Source organism: Artemia franciscana, chromosome 7, assembly GCF_032884065.1.
Source record: "Artemia franciscana chromosome 7, ASM3288406v1, whole genome shotgun sequence".
NCBI lineage: Eukaryota > Metazoa > Arthropoda > Branchiopoda > Anostraca > Artemiidae > Artemia > Artemia franciscana.
The window spans coordinates 338,899-353,450 of record NC_088869.1 but is presented as its reverse complement, the minus strand read 5'-3'; the positions used below and the strand labels follow the sequence as shown (position 1 = coordinate 353,450).

Here is a 14,552-nt window from a genome sequence, read left to right as displayed (position 1 = left end):
GTTTTCCATGCAAAAGAATCTCCATTTGAAGCCGATCAGGAATAGTAACAATTTTTTGGATTACATGTAAAAGTAAAACGTAATTACGAAATCAAATTCTAGTGATTTTGAAAAAAAGAGGTTAAAACCCCCTAAATACTGTGGTGGATCGAAACAAAAATATACCATTAGGATTACCATGATCGAAAACCATTACTATGTTGTGGCTCGTGATCTAGCCTCTTTTTCTTTTTACATTCATGTCTAATCTCTGTGCTTTCAGTCAATGCACTCATAAATGTAAAATGTCCGTCTGGAAGGTAGTAGGATTTATTTCTCCTCCAAGGAAACGTGGTAAGGGGGGATGTTCTAATTTGCTGGCTGGATGGCGTGGAGCATGCCGGATTTCTCCAAGGTTTCAAGGTGTGTAGATCGAGATGTTAACAGATAAAGAAAAGCATAGATGAAATGAGAATTGCCAGGGGCTTCTTTATTTTGTTTATGACAATCGAAATTTTCTGTACGATATTATCATCGGAAACGGATTGTTGCTTTTTTATGCGATCCTGCGCGAAAGCTCTGGATGGCGTTCTTCGACTCACCTCAGCGGAAAAAAAAACCACACAAGGAAGTCAAAAATAAAATTTATACTGGTCATCCTTCTTTCCGCAAAGGACATGTGAAATGAGAGCTATTACTGCTAGATCAAATTGCAAGTGCTACATTCTACATGAAAGGGATTGAAAAACTCAGATGTCCGCGTCCGTCCAGCAATTCTTGGATTTTGAAGGCTTAATGAGGACTAAGTGCCGAGTGGCATTGCATTTGCTGTCATGAACTTTCCGACGGAGCGAGAATGGCATATCACAACTTCCAAGCCTCCTTGCAGCCGCGACTTTGCTCCTTTGGACATTTTCCCCTCCCTTTACCAAAAGATTAGGAAAGCACCGCGACTTGCTCCAGACGATTCTAGAAGCCATGACGGAGGAGATGTAGGACATTCGAAATTCTACATCCTATTGAACCTTCAAAGATTAACAGGGTCTGTGAAACGATATATTTTGAAAATGATTCTTATAGATAATTTTTTGTCTAATTTAGAACTACTGCTTTCCAAACGGACTCTGTAAAAACAACTATTGTCCTAGAAATAAATTGCTTTTACTGTTTGCCAAATTTTTCCTATACAGTTTGTATGGTGACTGATATCGTATCTTACCTAGTTGAATATAATATTTTTTTTTCGTGGTATAACCAGGCACTTGCAAAGGGAAGAGAAGCGGAACTTAAAAAGCAATGTGACAAATCATAATCCTCCTGCCCTCCCCCGTGTGTGTGCCTGATTACATTTAAGAAAGGGTATATTTTGTTTCTTTCATTTAAAAAGGTGTATTTTGTCATATAATTTCGTTTCCTTTTTTTCAGCTAGCAGAACGTCCAAAGGACTTTGAACTTAGAAGTTTAAATTTGTTACTTTATTACTGTGTTTGTGATACAACATTCTATGTTTTTATTGTTTTGTACTATTTTTTCTATTCTTATTTTTGTAAAAGAAGAGATGGCTTTCCAAATTTGGCTAGACGAAGGTATTTCCTCTATTTTAGGTTTATTTGAATGTCAGACAGGCATGAATCCCCCTTCGTTCATCCCAATCATCTTTTTAACATTAGAAAACTTAAAAAATTTATATGCTATATTTCGCCGGAAAAGTATAGCTTTAAGAGATGATGCTGAAAAGTAGGACAATAGTAATAATATTCAATTAGTACAATAATAAATAAAAAATAAAATATAATAGCCCAAGTGTACTTTTAAAAATATGATGAAAATATTTATATTTTTTTGAAACGGTGGTGTTTCTGCCATAAAAGGTTGTTGAGAAAGCGGTTAAATAAAAAGATAAAATAAACCAGCAAAATCACTAACTTGTGTTCTGATCGCTAATTTGATGACTGAGCTAAGTGTAAACGTCGTTATTTGTTAATACTTCATGACTTCTTTGGCTGTTCTTATACTGTCTCTGCTTCTCTTTTGCATTTTCACATAGAGAGAAACAGACTGTCGGAGACTGTCAGAGTCCAAGAGTATAAAATAGATCCCTTGGCGAGATCACTCATCAATGACTCATGCAGTGTCTTATTGTTATTGATGGCAATCCGCGTAATTTATTTTGAACAAAAAATGATTTATATTTCAATTGTTTTAGTGGAATTACTTCCATTGGCAGTAATTAGCCAATGTTTACCCCCAAGTTTCCCCCCACACATCCCCCAGATTTTGAAAAATAATTTTATATATTTTCACTAAGAATTATTTTTTTGACATTCTCATTCGAAAATATGAAAAAAATGTCCTCCTTGATTTTGAAAAATGCTGTTTCCCCCCTTCCCCTCTCTCTCAATTCTGTGAATCGATGCCACTGGTCAGTCCCCTCTATCCTTGCTCTGACAACAGGTATCCTTGGTAATGTTAGCAATAGAAGACCAATCAAAGTCTTGATTATTACCTTAACCCCCTCCCAATTATTGACTTTAGTTGGCATATACCATGTGCATGTTGACTTATTGAGACTCAGCTGAGTTAGTGAATAATAAACTAAAAATCACATTTTAAAAGAAGTTTAACGTCAGATACGTTAATTGCTACTTTTCTTAAGTTTTATGCCTACTCGGCTTAGAAACTTGAAGTATCTTTAATATAAAGTTTTTTTTTGTACTTAAATTTAGTTCTGTCTTTGAATGAAAAAAAAAAGAGTTTAATCTTTTCCTCCTTTTCTTTTTGTGCGACAGAGTCTAGGCTTAGTATATTAGCAACTACTCAAGGCTGAAATTTAATATTTGGGAATTATTAAAGTAAATAAAAAGCATTTTAATTATTAAAAAATAATAAACATGAATCCACTTAAACTAGAATTTAAAATCAGTTGGCTTGTTACTTAAAAGAAGCTTAACTGTGAAGCCTGTTTGAATTTCTAATTTCTTAATTAGTCCGATAAGACATCCCCAGTATATAAGAATAATATTTTATTGATGGTTAAAGGTTGAAGTGGTTGTGAATATAGGTCTGAACTTTGAGGGCAAGAGTTAGTCAGGTCATTTTTCCTGGGGTGGGAGAGAGGGTCTTAAAACTTTAAGAATGGATTCAAGCCCGTGTTTCATTTTTTTGTAGTGGGGAGAAAACCTTTCAGATCAGTTCTTTCTAAAGAGAAGAGATTTCCCGCTGTATGCAGATAGAGCAATATATTTCTTATGTTCTTGGTAAAATACTTGTGTATTCTTAACAAGACTAATTTTTCAATGTTTTGGTACACAAAACGTCTTAAAGATTATCAGGGTAAGTTTTAACTGTTTTTGTATGATTAGACATCCTTTATGACAAAATATATTTCTAATATTGAATCCCTAGTGAGGAGAGTGTTGTTGGTTTACCTCCCTCAGACAGGAGAAAAATTGGGAGAACTAGCAGAGAGGCATAAAAGGTGCCCCCTCCGTTCTGAAATACCAAAATGTTACGATATCCTCTGCATTTTTATTGAAATTATATAAAAAACAATTTTTATCGTTTGACAGGCAAAAAAAAAAAAATTTTGCGTACGCGTCTGATTCCCAGATCTGTGTTTTCTGAAACAGACAGTCGGTGCAAGCGGCGAAGCTCGAATTGCACCCTCGAATTAATACTTACTCCAGATTTTTTAGCAATTTTATTACATTTGCCCTTTTATTGTGAGTTCGGCGAATCTGCACTTTCCTCGAAAATCCCCGCGTGTATCTGGATTCCCATAAGACTTGCTTAATCGTGTTGTTTGTATTTGTAGGCTTATTCATATGCTATGTTTTTTTTTTGTTTCAAATGATCAACCACTATGTAAGCCACTCTTAATTACTTGGCTGTTTATACATAGATGGATAGAAACACGGAATTTATGTTGGTGACATGCGTATTTCACGCCTATTGTCTATTTCTTGGACAGTTTCCAATTTAGATGTGATTTACTGAAATGCATTATAGTTATTTTCCCTTCCTTAAAATAAAAACAAGTTAAAAGGAACCATGGAATTAATTTCGCTTCCTACTGTCTTAAAAAATACGGTTTCTACTTATAATAGCAACGACTTTCGTTTTATAAAATAGCTAAGATTTTGATAGAATATCTGGAATCCTTCAAATTTCTCTCCTATCAAGAAATATATTATGTTTTGTTCTTTAAAACCATAAAAATATGGTTCAAAGCCAAAAAGATATTAGTTCAAATAAATCTTATAAAAGTAAACGCTGCATAACACTAATTTTACAAGAGAGTGGAAAAACTGGCTGTTGATAATTTGGTAATTTTCCTTCGATTACCCTGAAGACGTTAGGTACTTGTCGATTATTGGAAACACCCAAAAAGTGAAGTTAACCTAATGAAAAATAACAAAACATGATGATAAAATATTACCTTAGAAACAAAATTATGGAAACCTAACGTAACCTAACCCCACCCCCTAATGTGTAAATATGTATCATCCATCACTTGTTTTTGTAGCTATGAAACCGATTTTCTCAGATGTAACCTAAACGTAGTTCTTGAATGTGTTTCTAATAACCGAAAGTACCGACGTTATAAAGTTACGCTTCCTTTAATGAGAAAGAAAGCACTTGCAGTTTACTATCTTTTGTCCTTGAAATTGAGCTTTTTTCGAGTATCTTAAAATTGAGCTTTCTTCTTTTTATAGCTATGAATTTCGAATCTTACGTGAAATATATTATATACTGCTCCATAAAGTATTAAAAGACGTGGGCTGATGACCAAAATGTTCTATATTTATATTTTCTAATATAAATATAAATTATTTATATTTATATTATATATAATATAATATAACACAATATAATATATAATATAACATGTTTGTATTTTTTATTATACTAATTATTTATATTTATATTATATTTATAAATTATTTATATTTTCTAATAGGAAGTGTTGCACAATATTAATTTACGGAAGAGTGAAAAAAACTGTCTGCTGTTGTTTGAAAATTCAGCTCCAATAAACCAAAAGGCAGAAGCGGTTGTTTTTTTGTTTTTTTTTGGGGGGGGGGTAGAAAATTTTGGGGTGCAAAATTTCGAATAAATAATGTAACGAGTATAATCATTTTTGTAATTTTTGAACTTTATTTATTTTTTCTTGATAAAGTAGAGGGCGCAAGTAAATTATAATAATTAATAAAAATTACATGACTTAAATGGGAAATAATAAAAAAAACTAAACCATTAATTAATTAATAAATTGAAAATAATTTTGTCAATAAATAAAAATTTCGTTAAGATTTAACCTGAAAATTTCGTGGGAAACGGGGGTGGCGAATCAAGATTTTGGCCCGGGAGAAAGAGAGACCAGGACCACCACTGCCAAAAGGCAAGACAAATCTTAAGGGCCATAATCTGTCTTAATTTCTGGTAAAGATTAATTCATATTATACAAATTTAAATCTACTAGCGGATTAGTTCGAATATTTTCACCTTTTCGCCATTATCATTAGAAATTATAGAAAAAAGCTTGCAATCAAATATTATATTTCATATTAAATAGTAAGAAAAGAATTGATTCTTCTTAACAATTATGATTCGTTCTTCATTTTCAAAAAGTAAAGTGTTACTTAGAAAAAATAAATGAACTATAAAAGCTATACAATCAGCGATGACAGTTCTAAATAACTTGTGAGCCAAATAAGGTACAATGAAGCGAATTGAACGCAATGGTGTCAATTCACAAAAATTTTGGGAAACGTATTTTTCAATATCTACGGGAGTAAATTTGGCGTTTAAAAACAATTAAAATTTCAAAAAATGTATTTTTTTTCTCCATAGGTGAAGCCACGAATTGAGCTTGCTTAGTTCAGTGGTGCTTTGGGTAAATTTAAACCTTACGAAAATTCCCCCTAACGGCTTTTGATTTGCCATAGCAAAATCGACCGTCGTCCTTTGAAAAAAAAAATCCTTAAGTATGTTTCTTTACTGTTTGTGTTCGTGTAAAATTGATGAATGTAGGCGCTTCAAGTTCTTTTTAGACTTAAATACTGGTGAAAACCACAATGTCTTTCCTTAAAAAACAAATACAACTAAAAAACAGCCCTAGCATCCTTTCATCACCGAAGTTCAACCAGAACTGAAGTCCTGGATCTATTTATCAGTCCTGGTTGAACTTATTTGAAGTAAGCATGCTAGGGTTGTTTAAAAAGTTTTTTAAAAATATTTTTAGTTTTAATGCTCGCATTTAGTGTTAAGTTTATATAAATATATTATTTTTTTGTGTTGTGCTGAAGACGGCCCTTAGACACAGAGCCGAGATATTCATTGAATTGAATTCCATCATCTTGGGAAAAATTTCCCTATTATTTCTACGTTGTGCTTCTTTGTCTGTTTGTACTAAGATTCTGGGGCAAATCATTTTGGGGCAAAAACAACGGGCAAAGGCTTCATTTTGGGGGCAAAAACAACGACGTTACAGTTTTACTTTTTTATTTTAAAGCAAGAAGTAACTTGTTGGCCATTGTAGCTATTCTTTTTTTAATTTCCAAATTTCAAGCTCAGTTTTAGAAGCCCCTTTATTAAACTTTCGTCTGCCGATCCAAGTTCTTTATTTTTGGAGTTCAGAGAGAAAATAGTAACATATCAAAAGTCGCATAACATGCATATTGTTGAAAATTTGAATATAAATCTTGGCTACCAGAAGTATTTTTAAAGAAAATTAAAAAAAATTACTTAGTATGGAACTAATCTTTTCGAAAAAAAAATGACTGGCTCTGGCTAGTTTGAAGCTAACTAGACAACTGGGTAACCTGTTGGAAAAATATGTCGTCTAGCATGGCTTACTAAGATAATCTTAGTAGTTTGTAGCAACAAACCCCTAATAAAAAGGGGAATGCATTAAAGTTCTCTTAATCAAAGACAAAACCATCACCTGTGACTAGCTTGAAACTAAGAATTGAAACTGGATTGCCTGTCGGAAAAACTGGTCACCCAACTGAGTATTACCTAAAGGAAACTTTCTAGGGGGGGGGGGGATTTGAGTGGAATTATTTATTATTTTCCCCTTTTTACAAATTTTTTAGATCTCCTCTTGTTTCCTGGGGGGGGGGATCAGAAGATGTGGGACAGGGTTCAGACCTTGGTTTGGCCAGGGTTCAGACCTTGGTTTGGCCAGGGTTCAGACCTGGATTATGCCCAGGCATAATCCAGCCCCATTTCTCTTTTTTTTGCAATTTCTAGAAATTTCACACCCAAACACTTTTTGTGATTATATTTTTATTACCGATTATGCCAGTGTTTCATGTTTTATACCTTGTTGTCAATACAATAAAAAGTGCCTATTCATCAGTTGGTGGCTAGTTTTCGGCTAGCTCATCCAACTTTGGGCTGTTTATTTGAAAATAAGTTTACCTTCTCATGTTTTTTTTTATGCCAGTAGGGCTATCCTTCTTCCCATGGCCGTGCCAAAAGGGGGATACCGTGCTCTGGGTTATCTACATGGAACGATTAGCAAAGGCATGTAGTGTGTATTGACTCCGTTGAGTGTCTGCGCCAGTCACTATTGAATTTGAGTGGCTGACAAACAGAAGCATAAATGCAGCATGAAAATTGCTGGGCTTTCAGTCTTTGATCAAGGAGAAACAACGCGTGATATAAAAGTGGAAGATCAAGAATAGGGATAGTCGTGGAAGCTTCTGGAGTACGTGTTCATGATGGAAAAACTATATCAGGTTTGCAGTGTACGATGTATTTCAATATTGTTTTGTGATTATATTATTCAATACGTGTTTCAATTTTCTTTCATTCAATATTTGTTTCAAGTTTTGAATTAACATTTATATATATTTTGTATTTGTAATAAACTTTTTGTTTAGGTTTTCAATAAAGGGCTGAAAGCCATTCCTCTCAGTGTTGATTTGTGGCTGCACTATTTGAATTATTGTAAGGCTCATCACGCTCCACGTGAAAGTTTTGTTCGAGATACTTTTGAGGATGCTATTAATACGTGTGGATTGGAGTTCAGGTCAGATCGTCTCTGGGAGTTATACATAAACTGGGAATTGGAGAAAGATAGATTAGATAGGGTTTTTGCCATTTATGATCGATTGATAAGGATTCCTACCCAGTTCCATAAAACACACTGGGAAAAGTAAGTTTTATCTTCATTCTGTATTTTAGATTTATGCCATTTGTAAAAGAGTGACGCTTAACGCGAAAAAAATTATAAGCAGGTACATAGGCCTATGCAGCTATGCAGTTAAATAGAAAATTACAAATATATTTAAAAAAAATTCAATTTTTAATGAAATAAAACGAATTTATCTGAAATATGCTAAAAGATAGTTTTATGGTGAACGCATCTGCTTGTACATCATTCAACGTGTCCAGTGAGTATCTCAATGGTTATTATTATTATTTTTCTTTTTTAATTCCTCAGTTCGAGGTGGCATAATTGAATATCTGATTTGCTACTAGTCTGTTATCGAGGTTTTAGATGACTGTTGACCCTTCATTGAAAGGGTCAACTGAGAAACTATTAGGGATTACTTGTCCAGTAAGATCATCCCAGAACGAAGTTAAACTTCGAGTGAAGCTGGCAAAGCTCTCATTAATTTTTTGCTTAAACGTCTTTGCCTTATGGTTGAGTTAGGTTCGATTGTTTTTTGGAATTTGGGGGATTTTTTTTGTGTTTCATCACAAGTTCATGTTAAATTGTCGTTGATTGACTAGGCATGCACCACGACTTTACTGTGTTTGAAGCGAGGGATTCAAATTGAATAAATGCCAATGAGCACTTGTGAGCTCTTTGAAAAATAAAGCCGGTTACTGGGAAAAATATTTCGGGGTGGAAGCTTATAATTGGTCGAGTCGAGTTTTTACTTGCTTAGTGAGTTGTGGCAACCGGAACTAGAGCGTTCAGGCATCAGTAAAATCTGATTTGTATGCTGTTTCCAATTATGCAATTTTTTTCATTTAAAATTTAGCCGTAAAAAGTTATTAAGCGTTATTACCTATTTTTCTCAGAAGGAAAATTCTTTTTTATCAGGAAAAGTCCTTAAAATGTCATGAGAGGGATAATGGGAGTAGACTCAATCGAAGAGAAATTTCTAGTATAGTTGTCAAGTAAGAGAGATGAAGCACCAACGGAGCAGCAATTTTCTGTCGCATAACAATTTGGACCGAAGAGAGCCAAAATGCTATTGTGTAAACATGCTAAGATAGCCAACTAATTTGTGAATACTTGCACACTATTTATGTAACCTCCTATTTACCACTGCTCAGTGGCACATTCGTCTCTAAACATGCAGTTGGTACAAATCAGTTACGGTTTTTATTTACTATTCTATTTTGATTCTATTCTATTCTGTTCTATTTTTATATTCTATTTTGATATTCTATTCTATTTTGAAGCTTCATTTGACTAAGTCGACTCTTCTGTTTTTTCTCCAATTTATGCATAGTTCGCAAAGGGCATTGCTAGGGTAAATTTTCGGATTTCCTTCAGTCAGAAAGTTCTTAAAATCAATATTGAGTTAAGACTTTTAGCTGGACTGAGCTACCTTGACATAGAAGTAAATCCCAAAAACAGCGGGTTTATGCCCTATAGGAAGCAAAAAAAAAGAACAGCCAAACTATAGTTTTGATCACAAGAATCACAGCAAAGCGTCCTCACGAAAAATCACAAATAAGAACGATCACAATAATGCGGTCTCAGCATCAAAAAGGAACAAAACTTAACCCAAAAACAAAAAAAAAATAAAATAAAAATAAAAAATCAAGCCAATATGTCTGATGTTACTCAATGTAAAAATTAAGAAAGTAGAAAATACAATAAATGATCTACTCTTATCACAATACAGAAGCAAATAATAATAATATAAGAAAGAGAATTAAAAGGGTACTTAATTATTCTATCAAAAATAATTCCTTTATTGGCATCCAATGCAGCTTTTTGTCTGTGTTTCTATGTAAATCAGTTCCTTCTTGATTTTCCATGGCCGAGATGCAATTTTTAGCGATACGTCCATTTTTTTTTTTTTTAGATAATATCATAGGTTGAAAAAAGTTTTTAAACTACCTCCAGTTCCATTTATCCCCAAATCGAGAAGAATGTGCTTTATATTCAATGACCTCCCTAACCCATTGCGTAAAACCTTTAGTTTTAGAAATAACTATCGCCTCCTCAAACTCTAAAATTGGTCAGGATAAACAAAATATGCTCTGCCAAAACAGAAAAAGAAAGATTTCAGGAGCCAGTAGTCCTTAATTCTAGGGCTTGTATGGAATTGCCGTGCTCTATAAATTGTTCTTAAGAATTATTGGTGATTCCTGCTAATCTAGAACTTACTGCAAACAAGGAATACTGTATACTCCATTCCCTAGATTGCCGCAAATTTTATATTTCCAAAAGTAATTTATTACCAGAGTTGCTCTAGGAAAAATAAAACTCGCGGAATCTAGGAATAGAGAATTAGAGTTCCTTGCCTTTGCGGCAAGTTATAGCAAAAATACGTATTTTCAGTGATACAGGTAGTTTATGTATTGACTTCAAGAATTTGTATAATTTTCTTTTATGACAATCCTCTGTTTAGTTTTGAATTTTATATTAATATTCCTTTTTACTGATTTGCAGCCTGAAAGTTTCTTATTATTGTTAAAGAGAATTAAACAGTGAATAGTTTACTCTATTAAAGAGAATTTAATTGATGCTATTTGAAGAAAACATTTAAAAAAGAAGATAAAGCTTGTGTTAATTATTAGAGTTTTGAGGAAGGGCCAGAGTATTTGGATAAAAAAGTAATTTTCATAATTTAGATTGCAACACCCTAGTCTCCCCTGATAAATCTATCTACCTTATTTTCTTTTGTAAACGTTATACTTCTCAGAAATAATTTAAAATAAACATTAAAACACGATGTGTTGCTACATATTTACCAGATAGCTTTGATGAAATTCTCGTAACCGCAAATTAGAGCCTTTTAAGCCCCCCTCCCATCCATGATGTTCAATACAAGTTTTGAGGGAGTTTTATTATTCAGAATTGTCAAAAATCAAATTTTGAGCAAATTGAACACCCAAGATCAGATATACCCTTCTTTTTTTTTACTATGAAACCAATCTGTGAAAAAATCAACATATATATATTGTCAAGAGTAATTTATTACCAGAGTTGCTCGAGGAAAAATAAAACTCACCGAATCTAGGAATAGAGAATAAGCGTTCCTTGCTTTTGCGGCAAGTTATAGCAAAAATACATATTTTCAGAGATACAGGTTCAATCTACCTTATTTTCTTTTGTAAACGCTATAATTTAAAATAAACATAAAAACACGATGTGTGCTACATTTTTACCAGTTAGCTTTAATGAATTGCTCGTAACCGAAAATTAGAGCCTTTTAAGCCCCCCATGATGTTCAACGAAAGATTTGAGGGAATTTTATTATTCAGAATTGTCAAAAATCAAATAAATATGAATGGAATGCCCTCTCTCCTGCCACAGTCAGTAAGGTAAGGGCTATAAACGATGCCAATTTTTTGGGCATTAAATACCATCACAGAAAATTAGAATTTCTTAGAATACGGGTTTTTGACTCAAAAGAGCTGTTCTGCAGTTTGAGCTTTTCTTTGCAGTTTTGAAGACCTTGTCAAGCAGCATAATCCAAAAGAGTTGCTTTTACCTAGTGAACTTTTATCTTTTCGAATGTCTTTGCATGATGAAAAGAAACTATTAGCTGAAACAGAAGGAGATGCTCCTCCAGGTGACGAAGCAGAGGCTCCTGGTAGTGACACAAGCAAAAAGATGACGGATGAAGAAATAGATGCAATTAAACGAAAAATTAGAGAGTCAAGGAAGGAAGTACATAAGAAAACGGAAACAATGATCAGTGAGAGATTTGCTTTTGAAGAAGCAGTACGTTGTATTTTATTATTGTTATTTTTTTTGCATTTGAGAATCACATTTTAATATCTTCTCTCATTTTGTTTTGTTCTGTTTATTTTCTTGTGCGTTTTCACGATAAAAATATACCCAATTTTTTTTTTTATTTTTTGCCAAATAAGCTTTATCGAAGGTAGGCTATGACCCTGCCTTTAGGAAAGAGTCATGTGCGTCACGTGTAAATTTTTTCCTTGACCACAATGTATACTATTGGTGTTCGTAGAAACTTTGAGGGGGGCTGATTTCATTATAAATTAATGTTTTTTTTTAATGTTTAAAAGCCATTGGAAGTTAACCATCGTCTCCTGTGCCTATTTTGCCACCCGGCCTCATAAGCCCCCCCCATGGGGGGGGGGGCTTAAAATCTTCGGATCAAAGATTTTTGATAGTTGTGTTATTCAGAATTGTCGAAAAAATCAAACAAATATGACTCCTGGAGCGGCATGTCCCCTTCCCCTCTCCATAGTCCCTGGGGTAAGGGATGTCATTTATGTCAATTTTTGGGGACTGTATATGTCAGTTTTTTCACAGATTGGTTTCACAGTATAAAAAAGAGGGATGTGTCTGACCTTGGGTGTTTAGTTTGTCCAAAAAAGGATCGCAATTGCTGGGAAGGAAAAGTGTGTTAGGGGTCCTGAAATGAGCAAAAAAACTGCTTGTTCCAGATCAGTTTGAAACTTGTAGGTGCAAGTCTTGGGGCCAAGAAGAGTACAATGCTCAAAAATAATTTCTTAGCCCCCCTACCCCCCCCACAAAAAAGGGGGCTAATAAACTTTTATCTGATCAACTCGAAATATGTATCATTCCGATTTAGGCCATGAGGACCCAAATGCAGAGGGGGTTAAATATTGCGTCCGTTTGAACGGGGCTCAAAAAATGTCCGAAAAAGAGCCAATGAACTGATTTGAACGGGTTTGAACCTAAAACTGTAAGTTCCTGGTCAAGGAGGCCCTGATGAACAAATGTAATTTTGGTTTGGAGGGAATAGGCCTCCAAAAATAGTGGTCCAAAACAGGTCAAGTTGTTTAAAATCGGCTTGAAATTTATATCAATAGCATCGGTTGAGAATAATATTTGATTGCCTCAGAAATAGGGAAGGAAAGTGGCTAAAAATCTTTTCAGTTGGGGATGTGCCCACGCGATATGACGCCTGGAAATTGCTTCGAAAACTTGAAGATTTTAGGTATTGCTACATGGGCTAAGGGACCAAACGTTTTTGGGAGCGAGAAGGGTGTTAAAGGCGCAGAAATGGAACATAAATTTTTCTATCCCTGATTATTTTGAAAATTACAGGCGTATGTCCCTGAGCCAAGGGGAACCTAGTGTAAAAAAAATTGCCCCCTGCCAAAAAGTTGGCTCAGTTTTTTTTTTAGGTAGGTTCTCCTTCGCTCAGGGACTTACGGCTGTAACTGTCAAACTGTTAAGGGACAAAAAAAAATGTCCCATTTCTTTGCTCCCTAACACCCTTCATGCTCCCGAAAAAAGTTTGGTCCCTTAGCCTTTTGATTGTTCCCTTAAAACTTTTATTTTAGGCTGGCTCAAAACTTCCATCCTTAAGACCTCTAATCATGAGGACCCCAATACACAAGGAAAACAGAGAAGAAAATATTGTCTCCCTCTGAAAATGGCCCAAAAATCTTTTTTCTATTCGGCATCTGTAAGCTCCTGACTCAGGAGAGCCTTTGTGCACAAAAAAAAGATCAGCGATATGGATACCCGAAAACGGGTTCCCGAAACGTTTTATTACCCAATTTTAATACCCAAAATTTTATTACCCAAAGGGATTTTCCACTTGGTTTAGATTAAAATACTTGCTTCAAGCAAGGAAGCCCAGGAATATAATTTATTTAATTAATTATTTAATTTATATAATTTAATAATATATTTAATTAATATAATATAAATAATCTAATTTATTTAATTAATATAATCTAAATATAGTAAGCCCAGTATAATTTATGAAAGAGCTACCCTGACCTTCGTGTCTTGTCTGAAACCAAATATTTCAGTCAATGGGCGTTAATTTGATATCTTAGGCTGTTGATATGTGGGGGAGGGGGGGGGCAAGGAACTGGGTCTAAGACCCCGTAGGAGTTGTTTTTAGTTTAACGGATTCTTGAGCTTTTTTTTAATGAATTGATTGCGAAAATATGAGTGAAAACTGCACCCATATCAAGATTGGGTATTGCCTCTCAAATTGGAAAAAATATTTGTTCCGCTTTTGGTTATGCTATAAAAATTACATTCATTTTAGAGATTCATTTTGAAACATTGAGAAAAATTGAAACGATTCAGGTCAGGCAAGTAAGCTAGAGAAGGCCTTCTTGTCCGCTGGTGCTCCTCCTCTCACCCCGCCTAACCTGAAATCTGTAGATTTTGGTAATTTTTTCTATTATTTGGTATAGTTTTCCGCTTATGTTCTCAGTCGAAAGTGTGTCCTCCAATGTCCTCCCCAAACAATACTACCAGTTACTATGATGTAGTTTATTTGTCATATAAGAAATTTAGTTTTTTTTCTTTTAAAATTCCTGCGCACCTCTCTTATACACCTAACAGTTAAAGATTTATATACATTATGTGTTATATATATTATTTAATAGCTGCCGCGTGAACAAAACTC

The 14,552-nt window shown here is 34.0% G+C and overlaps 1 protein-coding gene across 1 annotated transcript in view; it reads left to right on the top strand.

Annotated features, from left to right (window-relative positions):
- Positions 1-14,552, top strand: part of LOC136028697 (pre-mRNA-processing factor 39-like) — a 62,182-nt gene that overhangs the window by 23,146 nt on the left and 24,484 nt on the right. Inside the window, exons 5-6 of the mRNA XM_065706528.1 lie at positions 7,869-8,143; positions 11,626-11,905. Of these exons, the coding sequence (XP_065562600.1) occupies positions 7,869-8,143; positions 11,626-11,905 (555 nt within the window). The remainder of the gene's footprint in view (positions 1-7,868; positions 8,144-11,625; positions 11,906-14,552) is intronic.